At 43.7% G+C, this 23351-nt stretch overlaps 1 protein-coding gene across 1 annotated transcript; it reads left to right on the plus strand.

The window, feature by feature from the left end:
• The first annotated feature begins 8326 nt into the window (after positions 1 to 8326).
• On the plus strand, positions 8327 to 19190 carry LOC135545887 (cystine/glutamate transporter-like). The gene is given in 13 exon segments (XM_064973843.1): positions 8327 to 8766; positions 8769 to 9002; positions 9635 to 9761; positions 10558 to 10673; positions 10864 to 10989; positions 13573 to 13672; positions 13841 to 13885; positions 13979 to 14102; positions 15134 to 15237; positions 15618 to 15714; positions 16017 to 16166; positions 16796 to 16973; positions 18000 to 19190. Coding segments are annotated over 13 exon segments (1503 nt in total). The 5' UTR covers positions 8327 to 8720; the 3' UTR covers positions 18056 to 19190.
• Positions 19191 to 23351: the final 4161 nt, after the last annotated feature.

Genomic DNA, 23351 nt, shown 5'->3' on the forward strand with positions numbered 1-23351 from the left:
CGGGGCAGGGCCTTATATGCGTCGCGGAAGTTAGAATAACAATGATCCAAGGTTTTGCCAGCCCTGGTTGCGCATTCGATATGCTGATACAATTTAGGGAGTCTTGTTTTCAGATTAGCCTTGTTAAAATCCCCAGCTACAATGAATGCAGCCTCAGGATGTATGGATTCCAGTTTGCAAAGAGTCAAATAAAGTTCGTTCAGAGCCATCGATGTGTCTGCTTGGGGGGGAATATATACGGCTGTCATTATAATCGAAGAGAATTCTCTTGGTAGATAATGCGGTCGACATTTGATTGTGAGGAATTCTAAATCAGGTGAACAGAAGGATTTGAGTTCCTGTATGTTCCTGTGATCACACCACGTCTCGTTAGCCATAAGGCATACGCCCCCGCCGCTCTTCTTACCAGAAAGATGTTTGTTTCTGCGATGCGTGTAGAAACCAACTGGCTGCACCGACTCCGATAGCGTCTCTCCAGTGAGCCATGTTTCCGTAAAGCAAAGAACGTTACAGTCTCTGATGTCCCTCTGGAATGCTACCCTTGCTCGGATTTCATCAACCTTGTTGTCAAGAGACTGGACATTTGCAAGAAGAATGCTAGGGAGTGGTGCACGATGTGCCCATCTCCGGAGTCTGACCAGAAGACCGCCTCGTTTCCCTCTTATACAGAGTCGTTTTTTTGGGTCGCCGGCTGGGATCCATTCCGTTGTCCTGGGTGAAAGGCAGAACAAAGGATCCGCTTTGAACAAAGGATCCGAAAGTCATATTCTTGGTCGTACTGATCGTACTGGTGAGTTGACGCTGCTCTTATATTCAGTAGTTCTTCTCGACTGTATGTAATGAAACCTAAGATGACCTGGGGTACTAATGTAAGAAATAACACGTAAAAAAACAAAAACCTGCATAGTTTCCTAGGAACGCGAAGCGAGGCGGCCATCTCTGTTGGCGCCAGAGTATACATGTTGGACCCCAAGTATGCTAGCAAGAGCAGCATGTCTGGGGGCCGCCCCCAGGTGGTGAGGGTAGGCAACAACATCTCCACCCCGCTGATCCTCAACACACCTCCCCACAAGGGTGCGTTCTGAGCCCTCTCCTGTACTCCCTGTTCACCCACAACTGCGCGGCAACGCACGCCTCCAACTCAATCATCAAGTTTGCGGACGACACAACAGTGGTAGGCTTGATTACCAACAACGACGAGACGGCATACAGGGAGGAGGTGAGGGCCCTCGGAGCGTGGTGTCAGGACAATAACCTCACACTCAACGTCAACAAAACTAAGGAGATGACTGTGGACTTCTGGAAACAGCAGAGGGAACACCCCCTATCCACATCGATGGAACAGTAGTGGAGAGGGTAGTAAGTTTTAAGTTCCTCGGCATACACATCACAGACAACTGAATTGTTCCACTCACACAGACAGCATCGTGAAGAAGGCGCAGCAGCGCCTCTTCAACCTCAGGAGGCTGAAGAAATTCGGCTGGTCACCAAAAGCACTCACAAACTTCTACAGATGCACAATCGAGAGCATCCTGGCGGGCTGTATCACCGCCTGGTACGGAAACTGCTCCGCCCACAACCGTAAGGCTCTCCAGAGGGTAGTGAGGTCTGCACAACGTATCAACGGGGGCAAACTACCTGCCCTCCAGGACACCTACACCACCCGATGTTACAGGAAGGCCACAAAGATCATCAAGGACAACACCCACCCAAGCCACTGCCTGTTCACCCCGTTATCATCCAGAAGGCAAGGTCAGTACAGGTGCATCAAAGCTGGGACCGAGAGACTGAAAAACAGCTTCTATCTCAAGGCCATCAGACTGTTAAACAGCAACCACTAACATTGAGTGGCTGCTGCCAACACACTGACTCAACTCCAGCCACTTCAATAATGGGAATTGATGGGAAAGGATGTAAAATATATCACTAGCCACTTTAAACAATGCTACCTAATATAATGTTTACATACCCTACATTATTCATCTCATATGTATACGTATATACTGTACTCTATCATCTACTGCATTCTTATGTAATACATGTATCACTAGCCACTTTAACTATGCCACTTTGTTTACATACTCATCTCATATGTATATACTGTACGCGATACCATCTACTGTATCTTGCCTATGCTGCTCTGCACCATCACTCATTCATATCTTTATGTACATATTCTTTATCCCCTTACACTGTGTATAAGAAATTAGTTTTGGAATTGTTAGTTAGATTACTTGTTGGTTATTACTGCATTGTCGGAACTGGAAGCACAAGCATTTCGCTACACTCGCATTAACATCTGCTAACCATGTGTATGTGACAAATAACATTTGATTGATTTGATTTGATTTGAGATCTACAAGGCCTATGGTGTCATCACTACTGTGTCTCTTCACCTTGGGCTGGTTGAGGGCAAGATTCTTGGCAGTCTGGCGAAGTACACTTCGAAGCAAGGGCTTTGGGATGGAGATGCAATATGGCAGTCGTGCCAACATATCTCATCAGCCACCTGGTGGAAGGGAGTTTGTGGATCTGAGGCTCTTTCCCCTGTTGCCTCCATCATCCTCCAAATCCCACCAACATCAGCCGCCTCAGAGCTCAGCTGGTCCTTGTTTGGGAACACACACACCAAAGCAACGGGTTGACCAATACACGGGTTGAAGAATTGGTGGATATCCAGGCAAATTTCAGGCTTTTTGAGTCAGACAAACGAGCCATCCTCAACAAGGTTGGAAAGTGAGAGCGAAGATGAGGCCTCAGAGTCTGATTTTCAAGAGGTGGACATTGAGGAGGTCAAGGGTGAAGACATGGAAGCCTGAGAGGAAGACAACCAACGCTTTAGTTTCTAGACTATCGTTTTACATATGTATATTGACAATGTTTTTGGGAGATGTGATGGATCATTGTGGATCATTCGATATTCTCTTTCTTTTGTTGTTCAGTGAAATCATCCCATGTGAAGAATCAAGTCATTTAATTAAAGTTAAATTCGTAATTAAATAGTTTGCAATTATGTATATTTATGATAAGGTAAAAGGTTTATGTTTCTGTCTCCATATTATATGGTAAATATATCCAATGCAAAAAACATCAACATTTAAATGGTATTAATATTAATTTGAACATATTTACGTTAATTACAAAATATTCCCATGAATTCCCACGGAAAGTTTCCACCTATGAATATTCCCCAAAATGTGCAACCCTAACTGGGAGTATTAAATGTAACACTGTTCCAGTGTCTTTACGGGGTCACACGTTTCAGTGTTAAATTAATACCTTGCTTAGTGCTGACGCTGTTACACTTTCTCAGTGTCAGTAAATTAACAGCTGTAGTGTTACAGAAACTCGATTTCTGGTGTTGTTTTAACACTGTGTGGTGTAAAGACTAATTTGCATATGCCACTGTGTCTTTCCATTTTGAGTGAAATGTAAAGGTACAACCCATGACTTTATTTCTTAGTGACAGAAACATGGTTATTGAATCCGTTCATATTCAGACCTGTGGCCTTCATCAAGTGAGATCCTAGGTGAATATTATCACAAACATTATGTCAATACACTACATACACTGAGTGTTCAAAACTTTAGGAACACCTTCCTAATATTAAGTTGCACACCTTTTGCACTCAGAATAGCCTCAATTTGTTGGGGCATGGACTCTATACAAGGTGTCGGAAGCATCCCACAGAGATTCTGGCCCATGTTGACTCCAATGATTCCCACGGTTGTGCCAAATTGTCTGGATGTCCTTTGAGTTTTGGCCTATTCTTGATACACACGGGAAACTGTTGAGCGTGAAAACCCCAGCAGCGTTGCAGTTCTTGACACACTCAAACCGGTGCCCCTGGCACCTACTACCATACCCCGTTCAAATGCACTCTGAATGGCACAATTCATGTCTCAATTGTCTCAAGGCTTAAAAATACTTCTTTAACCTGATTCCTCTCCTTCATCTAAACTGATTGAAGTAGATTTACCAAGTGACACCAATAAGGGATCAAAGCTTTCACCTGGATTCACCTGGTCAGTCTATGTCATGGAATGAGCAGGCGTTCCTAATGTTTTGTCTCCTCAGTGTAAAAACAGTTTATATATACATTCACAGACGCATATAGAGATTAGCTTAAACATATATCATATGGCCTTACTTTGAAGGCCTAGTTTTACTCTAACACAGTGGTCTGAAACTCCTGGCTTACAAGCGACATCAGGTTGTCACACCCTGATCTGTTTCACCTGTCTTTGTGCTTGTCTCCACCCCCCACCAGGCATATCCCATCTCCCCCCATTATCCCCGGTGTATTTCTACCTGCGTTTTCTGTTTGTCTATTTGTCTGTTGCCAGTTCGTCTTGTCTCATCAAGCCTTGTTTTTCCGCACTCCTGTTTTCTCTAGTCCCTGTTTTCTAGTCCTCCTGGTTCCGACCAGTTCTGCCTGCCCTGACCCTGAGCTCACCTGCCATACCATAATGCCTGCCTTAACCCCGAGCCTGCCTGCCGTCCTGTACCTATCTGACTCTGACCTTGTTACGAACCTCTGCCTGTCCTCAATCTGCCCTGTGGTTTAATAAACAACTCTGTGTATTGAACCTTCCGTCTCCTGTGTCTGCATCTGGGTCATATCCTGAGTTGTGTTAGTATGAACTGGCCCTGACTGACCCAGCAGACTCAGAACAGCTCCGCAAGGCTGTATCTTACCAAGGAGCCACCATTGGAAGATGTGAGGAGTTACTTCAAAACCTTATGGAACGACTCTACAACTTGGCAGAACAACATGACCGCACATTCAATGCATTGCTGGAACAATTACTCAGATATTTTACTAGGCAGCAAGCCTGTATGGTAACCCCCAGACTCTCAGTAATCCCGCTACCAGCAGCACTTCTTCCCAGTCTATCCCGGGCTTCCTGAGAATGCTGCTTACCTCCTCTGGAGCGCTACTCTGGAGATCCAGGAACCTCCCAGTGCTCCCTCATCTTCGAGCTGCAGCCCTGTTCGTTTCCCTTGGATTGCTCAAAGATAGCGTATCTTATAACGCTGATGTCAGGGAGGGATCTTGCCTGGGCGACAGTGATGTGGGAGCAACAATCCAACATTTGCCTCAGTCTGGAGGAGTTCATGGCGGAGGTTAGGAAGGTGTTCGATTTTCCGTTGTCCAGGAGAGAGGCTGCTCGGAAGCTACTCCAACTGTATCAAAACTCCCGTAGTGCGTCAAAACTCCAGTAGTCTGGCCACTGAGGGTGCCTTGTACCCAGAATCTCTTTTCGACATGTTCCTTCATGGATTATCGTTGGAGGTTAAAGACGAGCTCGCAGCCCGGGAGCTTCCCATCGACCTCGACTCTCACATAGCCTTGACCTTACAGATCGATGGGCGGCTATGGGAAGAGGTCTGTTTCCAGTCACGCTCGCTTGTTCACTGCTCCCACCTTGTCTCCAAGGAATCCCGGAAGTTCCCGACGCTCACCTTACGGAGAGAATCTGATGTCACCCAAGTTCCCATGGGAATCACCAAGAACTTTGTTGGACCCCGGGCGGTAGGATAAAGTGAAATTGATACGGGTGAATAACAGGGCCCAGCGAGCCTGCCTAGAGTTGAGAGTTGAGGCGCTTGGCTGTGCGGAGATATTGCAGGTTTTTATGGTCAGTCCACTCTAAGAATGGGTGTTCCGCCCCCTCCAACCAGTGCCTCCTCTCCTCCAATGCCATCTTGATGGTGAGTTCTCGATGTCCCACATCATAGTTCCTCTCAGCAGATTTTGCTGCACAGTGTAATTCCTATTAGAAACCAGCCATAGTTAGGATTTCACCGACAACCTGCATTCACAATAGCTGTCAAGTTTAGGAACATTGATAAAGGAGACTACCTAATCAATCATTACACATGAAAATGATGGCTGTGATGTTGATGGGAATGGTTTACTCTGACAAAAGCACTCTCTCACACTCAACTGTGGATATTAAGACAAACAGTGGGGTTCCTTTACACCACTAACACTGTTTAACTCTTACAGTGTTCATTTAACTCCTGAATCAACACTGTGTGTGTTATGGCCCAGGTTAACCAGTGCTGACATTATTATCGCTGCTGCAGCTCAGCTAAACAAACTGTCTGAGCTTTTAATAACCAGCATTGAGCACACACACACACACACACACACACACACACACACACACACACACACACACACACACACACACACACACACACACACACACACACACACACACACACACACACACACACACACACACACACACACACACACACACACACACACAGAGGAGAGCACATGGGAAAAGTAGAGAGGTTTTGTTCGTTTTCTCTTTCTTCTCATAGTGTTTGATCTAATAGAGAGAGTGAGGACCCTCCGCTTACCATGGGGCCATACTCTGTCCTGTCCCCCTTCACTAACACACACAGTCTCCCTTGTCTCTAGTGTCAGAATCCATAACCCAGCTCTGATTCAGGTCACTGACAGCATGCTGTGGTGTATCATATTTATCATCATCACTGGATTCATGGTGGATATTGACCAACAGTCAAGCTGGGAGACCACAGAGACTGTAATCAATATTGTGGGCCAGATACAGTTACATGTTGTCAGGCAGAAGGCCTCAGAGTCAACTGGCCTCATTACAAAACCATTTTTTATTTCAGAATTGAAGTTGAGTAGTTTGAAGCATAGTCTTTTTATGGGACCAGTACGCTGCTTATATGTGTGCACGTCATTGAGCGAGCGAGGGGATTGGAACATTTTAAGATGTTAGAAAGATACACTCTTTCTCCCTTTCTCTCCCTCTGGCTCTCTTTCTTCAGTTCCTCTCAAACAGTTGCCCTGGCAAGGATAGGTTGCCTGAGGGGGAGCGTATCAAATCTGCAAAGGGATTTTCTCCCCACACAGAGGGAACAGAGAAAAAGAACTCTGTCGTTTCCGTCCGTCTGTTGTTTGTCACCAACGGGTGTAAGGGTGTTTTTGTGTGATGGCAGTTTAGAGAGGCTGTTTCAAACGTGAGACTGAAATTGTGTCATCGTCATGGTGACTGAGTCGGTGACTAGGCAACATCAAACTCCTGAGAATTCTCCAAAAAATGGTCACCGTGACAACACTATGGTTACAGGATCTTGGAACTGTTGGGCACCGTTGGAGTGTTAAACAATTGGATTATGATTAAATGCTTTTCATAGCATTAGATTTGATGAGAATTTTTTTGTTCTTTGAATGTCTATTCATATCTAAAAAAAGCTGCAACTTGTAGATAAGGGAATGTTATTTTGGATAAAAAAGGAAACAAATCACTGACTTGTTGTTTCGATTTGAGTACAAGTAGTTCACCGGGACTAAAGTAAAACTGAAGCGTAAATAGTGCCACTGCAACTGAGTAGCGTAGAGAGGTTTTCTAACCGTGTATCACCTGTGGCAGGCAGCTGTAAACCAAGAAAACCCATCTCCAGGAGTTCTTGGTTGACTCACTGGAAGGCGACTGGAACCACCAGCCTTTTCAGAGCCGATATGGCACCTTGTCCTAGAATTCCAAGGTCTTTATCTCAAACCAAGGCTTCTGACTCAGTTTGTCTGGCAGCTTTATCAGGAAGAGATACAGTTCCTGTGCCGGTATGATTGGTTGGCTCAACTTTTCACCTTGAAGAAGGCACAGTGATGCCAAAACATTGGTGGTTTACCCAATAAATTACTGGGATCTTGTAAAGAGTATACAACTCTCTTTACGTATTTTTATTGGTTTACTTTTCAAAGGAAGGTGTTGGAAAAATAATGACACTCCCTCACAACCTTTAAACAATGCTTGAATAAAGATTGGGCAAAAAGTTGTTTGCTTTTCCATTGTTTGGTTGGTAGCATTTGCTGAGTGTGGTAATGAGAATGATCTTACTGCAAGCCTTGTGTGTATTCACAAGACTAGTTGTGGTAGCTTGTGGTCAATGACAAGTTCAGACCATAGGCGTTGACGATTACCGCGTGTCATGTGATGTGTGACATCAGAGCGCTTTGGCATCGATTGCATCAGTTCCACTAGTTTCTGGTCCCCCTTTTGTTTTGGGATAACTGTGTTGTGAACTCTCAGGTGATTATTCAGATACATCATTGACATCCCGAGGTAGAGGGTGCCCAAAGCAGACACCTCTGAAACACTACCAGACAACACTACCAGACTGCTTCTGCAGTGAGGCACAGTGACCAGCCATATAGTAAGAGGTTTGGGAGGGTAGGAACGCTGGAGAGAGATAGACAAAAGAGGGCGAGAGAGAAAAAAAGTGTTAGAGGCAGCAAGTGGGAGAGTAAAAGAGAGAGAGAGAGAAAGCGACTGAATGAGTGGGGCTTTAGAGCGAGATTAGAGTGTGTGTGTGTCTGTGCCTGTGCGTGTGAGTGTCTGTGTGTCTAAGAGAGAGAGGGAGAGAGTGGGAGAGGCCATTCCCAAGAGGTTTGGTCTAATTCCCAGTGGTAGAAGTTCTTTGCACAGCAGGACCAGTAACAGACTGCTCTGTCTGAGTAACCTGCTCTTCTGTATTCTCAACAGTAGTTCACTACAGACGGACAGAAAAACCTTAGGTTGTTTTGGGACCCAAAGTGCCAGAAAGGTGAGGAGTGTGAGTGACACATTGTGTGTTGGAGAGAGTGTGTGCTTGTGTGTGTGTGTGTGTGTGTGTGTGTGTGTGTGTGTGTGTGTGTGTGTGTGTGTGAGAGAGAGAGAGTACAAGGATGACCAGGAGGTCAGTTAATGGTGAGGGGACTGGGGTGAACAACACCCCCAAAATGGAGGGCACCCGGGGGATACCCCTGCCTCAAAAGAGGAGCCTGATGCTCCGAACGGAAAGGTAGAGTTGAGGAAGAAGGTGACCCTGCTTCGGGGAATCTCCATCATCATCGGTACCATCATCGGAGCGGGAATCTTCATCTCTCCCAAGGGAATCCTGAAGAACTCTGGGAGTGTTGGAATGTCTCTGGTGGTGTGGATTGCCTGCGGAGTGCTGTCCCTGTTTGGTGAGTCACACGTAGTTGTCGCCAGAAGCGAGGAGACATACCTGAGTAAAGGTGTGCTGAGTGGTTTTATGATGCATGCGAACTGAAGCTATGGAGGATGGAGATTTTGTGTTTTTATTGCTGTTCAGCCCATTGGGTTACAACTCCCCTGCTTCCCCATCCCTGAAGACACTGGAGTTGATGCATCCCAAAACAAAGTGCTAAACTTGTAAAACAGCTTTTCTTGAGATGATGAGTGTGAATGAAAGCTTAGGGGGGTGGATAAACTTTGCTAACTGTCTGCTGCTATGGAAAAGCTTCCGCTTCTACTCTTGTATTATTTCATTATATTACTGCTATTACAGAAGCCTTACCGTAGCTACTGCCTTCTAACTATCCATCTAACTGCTGAAACAGCAATTACCCTTTATGCTAACCCCCTCTCTCTCTCTCTCTCTCTCTCTCTCTCTCTCTCTCTCTCTCTCTCTCAAAATCAAATCAAATCAAATCTCTCGCCACACACACATGATTATGAATACAATGAATCATATTTTCCTCTTATAGTCAGTATTCTGCTGTTGCTGATGCTGCCAATATTTTATAGCTGGCTAGCCACTCCCCTGTCCTAAACCTTTCCCTTTTTCATTTCCCAGGGGCCCTGTCCTACGCAGAGCTGGGAACCAGTATCCAGAAGTCCGGGGGACATTATACCTATATCCTGGAGGCCTTTGGACCACAGATGGCCTTCATACGCCTCTGGGCTGACCTCATCGCCATCAGGTAGGTGTGTGTGTGTGTGTGTGAGACAGAGACAGCAGCAGGAAGGGGGATAGATACTTGCAACAAGGCATGTGTATATCACTCTATACTACCTGTGTGTGAGAGAGAGACGGGGATAGGCCTAGTGTATATATCTCAGCATTGTAAAGATAGCAAAGCCTTTTGGATCCCATCCTGGTCCGTTGATACCCGTGGTAGTAGAGCAGTGTAAACAAACCTGCTATACTAATACTGTACCTCAGGTTAACCCAGGCCAGGGGAGGGGGGGGGTGTATGGTTTTGAGTCTATGGGAAATTAACAGCATTCTGGGGATCAACCCACAGACTGTGCAACAGTTATTAGATTATTGGCAATATACCAGGTTGGTGATATATGGCCAATATACCATGGCTAAGGGTTGTAATCAAGGCATTTCACATTGAGTCGTGCCTAAGAACAGAGCTTAGCCGTGGTATATTGGCCATATACCACACCCCCTCAGGCCTTATTGCTTAAGTATTCCCTGGATATTTTACTGTAATTTCCTCAACTGATCCACTGAATATCAGTAACTATAGTTATTTGACTGTTATAGACCGTTAGTGTCAGGGGAAGCTAATAAACAGTTGTGAGGTTGGGTAAGACAGGTTCGTGTCAGTAGCAGGTCACATGCTCCCCAACACTCTGAACAGTGAATGATGCCCCAGATCGCACAGCTTTGTGGGTCAGCGTTTCCTGTCACTGTGTTTGTTTGGTAAACGTGTATGTTTGGTTCAGCGTTTTTGAGTCTGCGTGTGACAGTGTTGTCTGTTCTAGACCTGCAGGGTTGGCAGTGATATCCCTGGCCTTTGGACAATATATCCTGGAACCCATATTCATGCCGTGTGGAGTGCCCGAGATTGCTATCAAACTGGCCACCTCTATAGGAATAAGTATGTTTGAGTAATAATGCCTACAGCATTATTATATATATATATATTTTATTTTTACACTATATTGAATTGAACAAACATTGGACTATAGGATTTTTGTGCTTATCAGTGAGATGGTTCAAGTGACTGTAAGGTACCAGGCAGTCTCACAAAGTGTGTGTGTGTGTTCATGTGTATTCCTGCTCCACAGCATCAGTGATGTATCTCAACAGTATGAGTACGAGCTGGACAAACAGGATTCAGATCTTCCTCACCTTTAGCAAGCTGCTGGCCATCGCCATCATCATCATACCTGGCCTCTATATGCTCTTCAAAGGTAAGCCTTCGTTATCATCGTCATCATCATCACCATCATCACCATGATCATTACAATCAACACCATCGTCATATGTGACCGACCGCCTCGATTCTGTCTTGTGTAGCAACATTTGAAATGGTGTTTTTTAAAAACATTTTATAAGAGACTCTTGAAGATGGTATATCATACACTGCAGTTGAGGAACAATGTCATTCTGTTTTGAAAGTCAACTTGTAACCCCACTTTTGAGAAAATGGACCTTGACTGTTTTCGTACACCTACTGGAGAGCTCTTCTTTGTCTCCACACATTCAGCATCATTCACACCCTCTTAAGCCTTAGCCCCATCCATCACTTTAAAGATTCACATGTGATGCCATGTGCTAAACAGAGTGAGTAATTTAGTAAACAAATATAGATTTCAAGACTAAAAGTGGTAAAAGTCGTAGCCTACAATAAGGAAAAACTCCAGGTAAAAAAACACTTTATGTACTGTAGTCTTAGGTCTTAAACTGACTTTGGTGCAGGTCATATTGTCCTTCACATTACTGCCTCTAGTAAACACAAACTATAGAAAGGATACAGAAGGTGTACACGGTACATTGAAATTGTTACTTGAATAGTAGCAATATCAAAAACAGATACAAATATTTTATAATTATATACTTATTTAAACTATTGTCTCGACATGTACACATGTTCATGGAATACTGTAGATGACCGTACTCACCCTGAGACACACCTGGCTTACTTGATGGGTCATGTAATCATCTAGCTAGCTAGCTAAACAATGAACCGGGATAAACCCAACCCATACTACTACCAATGCAAACATTGTCATTTTTACATTTGACATTTTGACCATTTAGCAGATGCTCTTATCAAGAGCGACCTACAGTTAGTGCATTCATCTTAAGATAGCTAGCTGGGATAATCACATATCACAGGCATTTAACTCTGTTTTGTCTGTAGCTACACCTTGTTTGGACAGTGTTGTGTCAAGTCACTCCAGTTCACACTGATCATGGTGTGTGGAGTAGATAGCCATTCACTTTTTTTCCAACTGATCTGTTGATAGTGCCTGCTAAATTCAGGGCATTAATGTTGTTGAAAAAAGTAGCAAAACATTTTTATGTATATCTTTAAAAATGTCAAGATGGAAAGGACTATCAACAAATAATGAGCATGCTACATGGCAGATCAATCCAAACTCATCTCCCGGCATGTCCAGCCTATCCATTATCTCAGCCAATCATGGCTAACGGGAAGGTTCCTTCCTTTTTCCGTTGCTAAACCAACTGGGCTCGTAATTTAACCCCTCTTTGGTAGGGGGCAGTATTTTCACGTCCAGATGAAAAGCGTGCCCAAAATAAACAACCTGTTACTCAGGCCCCAGAAGCTAGGATATGCATATAATTGGTAGATATTGATAGAAAACACTATACAGTTTCTAAAACTGTTAAAATTATGTCTGTGAGTATAACAGAACTGACATGGCAGGCGAAACCCCGAGGACAAACCATCCACTCCCAAAAAATGGTCAGCCTACCACTGTTTTCAATGGCTGTCACTTTTATTATAAGGCAAACTCCTCCCAGATTGCAGTTCCTACGGAACTAGATGACAACAGTCTTTAGAAAGAGTTTCATGCTGTTTTTTGGAAAAATGAGCCAGAAATAAAAGTGATAGCCATTGAAAATAGAGGTAGGCTGAAAAATGTGTTTTTTTGGGATGGTTTGTCCTCGGGGTTTCGCCTACCATATCAGTTCTGTGACATAATTGTAACAGTTTTAGAAAATGTAGAGTGTTTTCTATCCATATCTACCAATTATATGCATGTCCTAGCTTCTGGGCCTGAGTAACAGGCAGTTTACTTTGGGCACGCTTTTCATCCAGATGTAAAAATACTGCCCCCTACCCAAGAGAGGTTAAAGCACATGAAAGTTCACATGTTCCAGAATCATTTCTGTCCCAATACACATTTTTCAATAAAAATACATATTTACTATAAAATGCCTCTCCTGTGAAGTAGTGACGTGCGACATGCGCCATGTTTCCTGAAACGAGTCACATATGTGACACTGGTTTAAAACCAAAGAAATAGCATGTTAATGTTTACATCACATTGAATCCCACACTCTTTCATGACTCCTCAAAAATGTTGAAATCCCTGAAAGCCTGAAAAATGTTGTGGTGCATAGCGTTACGTTTGTTACTGGAACATTCCACAGATCACCCCCGCTTGACCAAAATAGCTATACTTTAACATGCTTGGTGTTTATTGGCTACAGAGTAGCTGTACTATCAACATGACACATTACAAGCTCGGTACATAATAGCTACAAAGTGTCTGTAGGCTTGGTGTTCTGCCATACCAATGATCATTGAACATCAGTCATTTCAGCTTTAAGAGGGTTATTATCTGCCTCGTTGCAAGTGTGTTCCATTAAAGAGGAACACACTACATACAGTATGTGTGAATTGTACTGGAATGTTCTTATGGCTGCAACTACCGAGAAAGATGTGTATACCTTGTCAAACACTCAACGAGTTTTGATATTCTTTGGTGAACGTGTAATTCCTTCTTTGTGTTTATGTGCAGGGGAGACAAAGAACTTTGAGAATGCATTTGAGGTCAGTAATATCAAGCTCACAGGCCTTCCTCTGGCCTTCTACTCTGGGATGTACGCCTATGCTGGGTGGTATGTATGGACTTCTTCTAACGTAACTAGCTTTAATATCTTATTCTACCCTTTTCATGAAGCCAACTAGTGTAATGCATTATTACTTGCCGTGAGCATGTATGAGCTCTTGTAAGGTACAGTATTGCCCCGTGATATTGTTGTAAAGCTCCAACTTTCTGCCGGCAGGTTTTATCTGAACTTTGTAACCGAGGAAGTAGAGAATCCAGAAAAGTGAGTTCATCCTCCTCATTCCATATCTTGTTCTCGCACAGTAGGTTTGCCTGATCGTAAGATTGTTGTTCTCAAATGTTTACATATTCCCAGGACTGTCCCATTGGCCATCTGTATCTCCATGACGATAGTCACTTTCTGCTACGTGTTGACAAACGTGGCATACTACACTGTGATGTCAGCAGAGGAGCTGTTGGCATCGCAAGCCGTCGCCGTGGTAAGGCATCCAACAAGCTCGCTGCCTATTGGCCGATTTGATCGACACTGATCCTAAAACCACCCACCACTATTGGCTGGCGTTAACATAAGAGTCCTATGTATTTCTGTGTGTGATGTATTGATACACTTGAGGCACATTGACTGCAGTCGCACACCTCATTCATCAGCGCTTCATCAGGCCCTGATGGTGTCTGTGGTGTTGCTCTCCTGCACTCTAAACTCTAATTAGTAGACCTCCAAGCCCAACACCTCTGCTTCCCAGTATGGCCTTATGTGATTCCACACAGTCCATTCCTCTCAATGATAATTAAATCATCTTGCAGTCTTAATAACATAGTCATAGACAGAGACTGTATACTGATCTCGGACCTGTTTGGAGAAGGGGGAGGGTTATTCACTAAAAGGGCTCTGATCTGATCAGATCTTTCCAATGGTGTTAGTTCCCTTACGGTTTTACAGGTCTGTGATGTTGCTCTTAAGGAAAGTGTGAGAGCATTGGAGCTATGTGCATGTTCGTTAATAATTAGATAATAATTGAATTGAGGATATTTTTCTGCATCTCTTTGTCCTTGTTTGGTTCTCTCTCTGTCTCTGTATCTCTCTCTGTCTTTTTTTCTCTTTCTCCCTCTCTCTCTCTCTCTCTCTCTCTCTCTCTCTCTCTCTCTCTCTCTCTCTCTCTCTCTCTCTCTCTCTCTCTCTCTCTCTCTCTCTCTCTCTCTCTCTCTCTCTCTCTCTCTCTCTTTCTCTCTCTCTCTCTCTCTCTCTTTCTCTCTCTCTCTCTCTCTCTCTCTCTCTCTCTCTCTCTCTCTCTCTCTCTGTCTCTCTGTCTCTCTCTCTCTCTCTCTCTCTCTCTCTCTGTCTCTCTCTCTCTCTCTCTCTCTCTCTCTCTCTCTCTCTCTCTCTCTCTCTCTCTCTCTCTGTCTCTCTCTCTCTCTCTCTCTCTCTCTCTGTCTCTCTCTCTCTCTCTCTCTCTCTCTCTCTCTCTCTCTCTCTCTCTCTCTCTCTCTCTCTCGTCTGTTTTTCCTGCAGACGTTTGCAGGGAAGATGATGGGGAACTTTTCGGTGGCGGTGCCGGTATTTGTAGCCTTGTCGTGCTTTGGTTCGATGAATGGCTGCTTGTTCGCTTTCTCAAGGTGGGCTGCGTCAACTCAGGTGTCACACCGCAGCCTTCGCTAGATTCTCCTGCCAAGGAGAATGAAAAATTGCCTTCCCTTCCCAACACAATGCTTGAGGACTGTGTGAGAGGAATCTAATCTTATCTTTTTTTTTCAACTGCCAAACCCTGTTAAGCAGAAGTTTAGATGTGTGGTATAGTGGTATAGTGAAAACACAATAACTGACATTGCATTTCTGTGTGAAGGTCAGCTATGACTGTCAGTAGTTGACTTTCATGTGTAGTTTTCATATATTGAATTTTGTCAGACACCGCTTACAAAGACGATGATGAAGTGTTGTTGTTGAAGGTATTTCTCATTTCATCTTGAAGATTGTGTGATTGTGTTGGTCATTCTAGAATGTTCTACGTGGCATCACGCGAGGGCCATCTCCCTGAGGTTCTGTCCATGATCCACGTCCGCAGACACACTCCTTTGGCAGCCGTCCTCGTTCTGGTCAGATAAATGTTTTTTTTTTGTTTTGTTTTGTTCATACACACATATCGCTCTTTTCTGCCTTTATGAGGACCTGCTCTACAGGGTCCACAATTAAAACATTGCATTCCCATGCTTTGTGTCAGCATCTCTGCCACTTCCTCATTGGATCCGTTTGTCTGTTTGTTTCTCTCTCTCTATCTCTCTCTCTGTGTGTGTGTGTATGTGTGATTGTGTGTCGGAGTGTCCATTCTTTCTCTGTGTGTGTGTGTATGTGTGATTGTGTGTCGGAGTGTCCATTCTTTCTCTGTGTGTGTTTACAGTACCCTATGACGGTGTTCCAGCTGTTTGTGGGAGACATCTACAGTCTGTTGAACTTCATGAGCTTCCTTCGCTGGCTCTTCATTGGCGTGGCTGTGCTGGGCCTCATCTACATGAGATACACACGCCCTGACATGCCACGCCCTTTCAAGGTCAGGCCAACACACGTCAACCATCAAATGTATCTATAAAGCCCTTTTTACATCAGCAATTGTCACAAAGTGCTTATGCGCGCGCACGCACACACACACACACACACACACACACACACACACACACACACACACACACACACACACACACACACACACACACACACACACACACACACACACACACACACACACACACACACCGATATGCAAGCATCTTGCGCACATTTTTAATTTAATTGAATTTATTTAACCTTTAATTAACCAGGTAGGCTTGTTGAGAACAAGATCTCCATTTACAACTGCGACCTGGCCGAGATAGAGCAAAGCAGTGCGACACAAACAACACAGAGTAACACATGGGATAAACAAACATACAGTCAATAACACAATAGAAAAGTCTATATACAGTGTGTGCGAATGTAGTAAGATTAGGGAGGTAGGCCAATAAATAGGCCAATACTGGCAAAATAATTACAATTTAGCATATAAACACGGGAGTGGTAGAAGTGCAGACAATCACATGGACAGAATATGAGTCTGTCTAATGGCTGTCTTACTCAAAACAACTACTGAATACTTTACTATCTACATCCTTGACTCTGCACTTCTTTGTCTTGTCTCTCCAGGTTCCTCTTTTCATTCCAGCCATTTTCTCATTCACCTGTTTCTTCATGGTGTTCCTCTCTCTCTACTCCGACCCCGTCAACACAGGGATAGGATTCGCCATCTCCCTGACAGGAATCCCAGCCTACTATATTTTCATTGTGTTTGACCGCAGACCCAAGTGGCTACAGGATGGTTTAGGTAACACGCTACCTTCACTTAGAAGGCATTTAAATGCATTTACTAGACATCACTGTGAAAATCATACATACTACTGGCACATGGACAGCATTGATTAATCTTTATAAAGCAATTGTTCAACTCAAGGGATTAATTGGAGGGGCAGTGGACCATTAAACTATCCACGCATAGTTTACCACATGTAATCAATTTCCAATCAATTTTCAGCATGGCATCCTATCAAAATTGCAGCATGAATCCCAACAATGTGTCTATGTTGACACTTTGGAAATAATATTGTCCTAACGCTGCATAATTATTGGGACAGTGAAGCGTTTTGTTTCTTTTGGCTCCAAACTCCAGAAGTTAAAGTGCAGACTGTCAGCTGTAATTTGAATGTATTTTCATCCATATCGGGGGACCTGTTAAGAAAGTACAGTACTTTTTGTACATAGTCTCCCATTTTAGAGGAGCAAAAGTAAACGGGACAGATTCACTTGGTATTTGTGCATCTATAACTTTCTCACTCATAATTATTCACGATTCATTCAGCATTCTACGTAATCATGGTAACATCCACATTCACGGAGAAGTGTTTCGAAACATATTCTACTAATATTTACAAACAAACAGCAAATGCAATGAAGACATTTGTAGAGTCACACGCTTGATGTAGTCATAGCGTGCTATGAATATCTATGAATATCTATGAATATCTATGCATAACGGACCAAATATAACGTTGTACTACTTTAATACACATATAAGAGAATTTGTCCCAACACTGTTGCTCCCCGAAAATGAGGGGTGGATCATTTACAAAACGTCCTTTACTTTCTAAATAGTTCACTCAATGTGGATGAAAAAAACTTCAAATGAAAGCTGACAGTCTGCCCTTTCTCCTCGTAGTCATTGTTTGATTACAAATCCAACGTTTTGAAGTATAGAGCTAAAAGAAGAAACCATGCTTCACTGTCCCAATAACTATGGAGGGTACTGTAAAATGGTATCATAACAGTTTTACTATGTGTTTTGCTCTGTCTCCAGATTCCTTCAACAGATCTGTCCAGATCATCCTGGAGGTGATCCCAGCGGAACACTGACTCTCCTTCACACCATATCCCCACACCGATGGCCTCTATTGCACCGTTTCATAGAATAAATTATTATGACTCCCCCATCCTGCTGTCCTTATCTAGGCAGGCTTAGCCCTGCTCTGCTCTCACATTTCACATTACCAATTCAAACCGCCTGAATACTCGCTCCTCTCTCCTCACTCAAGCATTTGAAATGGAATGGCCAGGCAGGCAGGGAGGTGAGGCTGTGGCTGTGTGTGTGTGTCTCCCTGTGTGAGATTTGCAGGTAATCCATCTCTGTAACCCCTACACTCTGGCTCCAGTCTGCAGTGGGAGCCCAGCCTCTTAGAAATGCAACAGCTTTTATTGTTGATGAGATGCGGCAGAGCCAGGGAATCCCTGTAAGCTTGGAGTATAACTATCTTTGGCAGCAATCACAGCTAGCTTTAGTCATCGTTACAGATAGCATTAGCCACAATCACAGCTAGCGTTAGCCACAGTCGCAGCTAGATTTAGCCACAATCACAGCTCGCGTTAGCCACAGTCGCAGCTAGATTTAGCCACCATCACAGCTAGCGTTAGCCACAGTCGCAGCTAGCGTTAGCCACTGTCACAGCTAGATTTAGCCACAATCACAGCTAGATTTAGCCACAATCACAGCTAGCATTAGTCATTTTTAAAGCTAGCATTAGCCAAAATCCCAGCTAGCATTAGGTCAAAGTCTTTGCTTGCCTTAACCATTGTCACCTCTAGCATTAGCATTAGCCATAGTCACTGACTGCTACACCTCAGACAACACTGGATACTCAGTTTTCTCCAGATCATTCAGGATCAGACTATACGACACACATTAATGAAGCCTAAGGCTCCCTATAGTTATTTCTATATTTTAGGAAATGAAGACAGATCAGTGAGTGTTAATTGATGTGTTGTATAGTCTGAGTAAGACAAGCACTCCCCTTGCACTATCAGAACAGTAAACTCATACTCAATCGACAGATGCCTGTGAAACATGATGTCCTTAAACACATGACAACCAACATTAATGTGTTGTTTTATATTTTATATATTTTTTAAAACATGTATGTTCAGGACAAGTGAATGTTTTGAAATTATGCCCTGGAGAACCTGATATCCGATTTAATAGAACAATAAAAATAGATTTAAAAAAAATCAGAGATCCTACTTTTGTATCATGTATACCACTATTTGTACAATACAAGGGATACAGGATCTTATTTTCACTTGGTGAAGGCATTGGTTGTTTCTAAAATGGTTTCCTCCCCATGTGCAGAATCTGTTTCTCTGTGTCTCTCTCTCTCTCTCTTTGCCTCTCTCTCTCTGTGCCTCTCTCTGTGCCTCTCTATATCTCTCTCACTCTCTGTGCCTCTCTATATCTCTCTCACTCTGTGCCTCTCTATATCTCTCTCACTCTCTGTGCCTCTCTATATCTATCTCTCTCTCTCTCTGTGCCTCTCTCTCTCTGTCTCTCTCTCTGTGCCTCTCTCTCCTCTCTCTCTCTCTCTCTCTCTCTCTGTGCCTCTCTGTGCTCTCTCTCTCTCTCTCTCTCTCTCTCTCTCTCTGTGCCTCTCTCTCTCTGTGCCTCTCTCTCTCTCTCTCTGTGCCTCTCTCTATCTCTCTCTCTGTGCCTCTCTCTATCTCTCTCTCTCTCTGTCTCTCTCTCTGTCTGTGTGTCTGTGTGTCTGTCTGTCTGTCTGTCTGTCTGTCTGTCTGTCTGTCTGTCTGTCTGTCTGTGCGTGCACTGGCATAATTTAAGCCTCAAATACGCTGGGCAGAATAGCTCTATTACTACAGATGATTCACACCAGGGTTACTCAAGCTGTGAAGCCAACAGATACCCTTTCCATTGAGACAAACACACACACACTGTTGCCAGGATATTGGCTGTGTACCAGAGGCTAATGTTCTCAGACATACATGTGAGTGAGCACTGCCAGAGTCCTGGCTAGCAGCCTAGAGTGTAGACAGGAAGAGAGCATCCCAACGCTACTGCACATGACCAGGAACACTGCCCAACAGAGAGAGGGGGGAAGAGAGAGGGAGAGAGAAGGAGGGGGAGATGAATTAGGCCATTACCCGCTAATTATCAAAATCCAAATTCTATAACCACTTAAAAGGAAACAAAGCCATCACCTACATAGAGATTAACCTGGAGAAGAGTCTCCTAAGCAAGTTGGTCCTGGGGCTCTGTTCACAGACACAAACAAGCCCCACAGAGCCCTAGGACAGCAACACAATTACACCCAACCAAATCATGAGAAAACAAAAAGATAATTACTTGACACATTGGAAATAATTAACAAAAAACAGAGCAAACTAGAATGCTATTTGGCCCTAAACAGAGAGTACACAGTGGCAGAATACCTGACCACTGTGACTGACCCAAACTCTGACTATGTACAGACTCAGTGAGCATAGCCTTGCTGTTGAGAAAGGCCACCGTAGGCAGACCTGGCTCTCAAGAGAAGACAGGCTATGTGCTCACTGCCCACAAAATGAGGTGGAAACTGAGCTCCACTTACTTCCTAACCTCCTGTCAAATGAATGACCATATTAGAGACACAGACCCACAAAGAATTTCAAAACAAACCCAATTTTGATATACTCTCATATCTATTGGGTGAAATACCACAGTGTGCCATCACAGCAGCAAGATGTGTGACCTGTTACCACAAGAAAAGGGCAACCAGTGAAGGACAAGCACTATTGTAAATACAACCCATATTTATGTTTATTTATTTTCCCTTTGGTAGTATCATTATTTGCACATCCTTACAACACTGTATATAGACATAATGACATTTGAAATGTCTTTATTCTATTGGAACTTCTGTGAGTATAATGTTTACTGTTCATTTTTATTGTATATTGTTTATCACTTTTCTTTATTATCTACTTCACTTGCTTTGGCAATGTTAAGATATGTTTCCCATGCCAATAAAGCCTTGAATTGGAGAGAGAGAGAGAGAGAGAGAGAGAGAGAGAGAGAGAGAGACAGAAACAGAGACAGGGAGAGACAGAGAGATAGTGTGTGTTAACAGGGAGAGACAGAGAGATAGTGTGTTAATTCCCATCTCGCTAAGCACTTACTTGCATATTGTGCATTACATTGAGTTGCACCAGCCTAGAAACATATGGCTAGATCATGTTGACACAAGAACTGTTTTAATTCACTTCAAATCTCCCTCCCGTTGGCTGGCCTGTGTCTCCTATCCCCCCCATCTTCTACTTTAGGATTCTTGGCTGAGTTTCCAGCTGTATGGTTCTTCTTCCTCCTTCTCATCTTCCTCTTCCTCTATTCTGTATGCTGCTCAGCACGGTCTCTGAGTCTGTCTGACCTTTCCTTCTGCTGAGCAACACACACACGCATATACACACACACGCATTCACACACGCACACGTACACAAACACACAAACACACACACACACACACACACACACACACACACACACACACACACACACACACACACACACACACACACGCTCTCTCTCTTTCTTTTTCTTTGTCTACTGACTGCATCGCACCTCTTCCTCTGCAGTTTACTAAAATGGCACAAGGGGGCGATATAGTTCAATGTAACAGTCTTGTCCTCAGACTGAGCGGGAGTTAGTAATATGAGGGACTAAACCTTCAAATCTGAGTCACTCTATCCATACAGCCGATCTCCACCTCTCTCTGTTGCAGGGGGAATAAGGAATGTAAACATTGTTCCTTCTGGTTGAAACCAAGACCCTGTCCTATTGGATTACCGACTTCTTGGGAATGTTGATGTTACTATGCAAGAACTGCAATTGTAGGTTTTTGTATGCAAACAAAATGGATTCCTCTATCCTTTTTCATTAAAGGGCTAGTTCGCCCAAATGACAAAAAAACATTTTTGTTTCCTTACCCTGTAAGCAATCTATGGACTCCTGAAGTATCTTTAAAAAAAAGATTGTGCAAATCAATTAAGTTACTTATAGAGGATTTGGACATAAAGTGAACCAACAGAACCATTGACTTGCATTGGATTTGTGCCCATAATGCCAAAAAGTTTGTATTTGAAACAGTAAATCAGGTAAACAAAACAAAAGCATGGATTGCTGTCAAAACTTGTCCATAGTAGACTGCTAACAGGACACCAATATGTCATTTTGAAATTTGGGCAAACAATGACTTTAAGTGGAGGATTTCAACTGATATGTATCAAACAAACCATAGTGTGGACAACAGACCACACATACTGTAGGAACCACTGAGACCACAGTGAAACCCAAAGTGTTAAAGAGACGCTTTGTGGTGGGCAGGCAGATTCCTTCCAGTCACTGTCCTAACAGACAGAGAGAAATGGGGCAGTAGGCTGCTGACAGGATATGGAAAGAGAGAGAGAGAGAGAGAGAGAGAAAAATAATAATATACAGTACAGCAGGTGATCTCTAACAGGAAGTGACGTGTTTACTGTGGGGTCAAAGGTTAGAATGTGTGGGGGAGTTAGAATATGGGGTTATAGGTTTTTTAGAAGCTCTACCGGAGGGAGTGTGACTCAGCCCCCTTACACAGAGAATGAGGGGGTCTACTGGCCAAGTATGACTAATCGTGCAAATGTGGGGAATGAAAGGGGTGTGTGTGGGAAGGGGTTGGAGAAAGCAGTCCTGAAGGCTTGTGGGTCACTTTCATTAAAAGAGCATGATGCCTTCAGGTGGTGGGGTTCCACCTACTCTCTAGATTTTGTGTGCAGGATTCCTCTCTCTGTGTGAGGGGAGGTTGAAATTAGAGACGTGCTTGCGTGTGTCGTGATGGACGGTTACAGTTGTTTTTGCAGTAATACTGCTAATATAACGTTATGTGCATGCTTGCATGAGTGTGTGTGTGTGTGTGTGTGTGTGTGTGTGTGTGTGTGTGTGTGTGTGTGTGTGTGTGTGTGTGTGTGTGTGTGTGTGTGTGTGTGTGAGAGAGTAGGGGTGGGGGTTAAAGGAAAAGGCCTGTGGTGTTTTACTGTCACTGTGGCAGAGTGACAGTCGTTGTGACTCACCTGACTCGTAGTGAACTCACAGTGTACAAGGAGAGAACAGCCCACGTCCACTCTGACAGATCCTCTAATTATAACAGAGGACTGCGCAGCTGGCCTCAGGTCTCTTTATGGGTTAATCATTGATGTATGAAGACACACCGACACACACATACTACCAGGCACTATAAACTAAATGCATTGTCATAAGGCTTTAATCAGAACACCGTGACTTCAGTTCATATTCTGATATAACGCCAATTCACTTTCACTTTCAGAGTACAATCAAATAATGTAATTTTTTACAGCT

The sequence above is a fragment of the Oncorhynchus masou genome, chromosome 9 (genome assembly GCF_036934945.1).
Source record: "Oncorhynchus masou masou isolate Uvic2021 chromosome 9, UVic_Omas_1.1, whole genome shotgun sequence".
NCBI classification, from domain to species: Eukaryota; Metazoa; Chordata; class Actinopteri; order Salmoniformes; family Salmonidae; genus Oncorhynchus; species Oncorhynchus masou.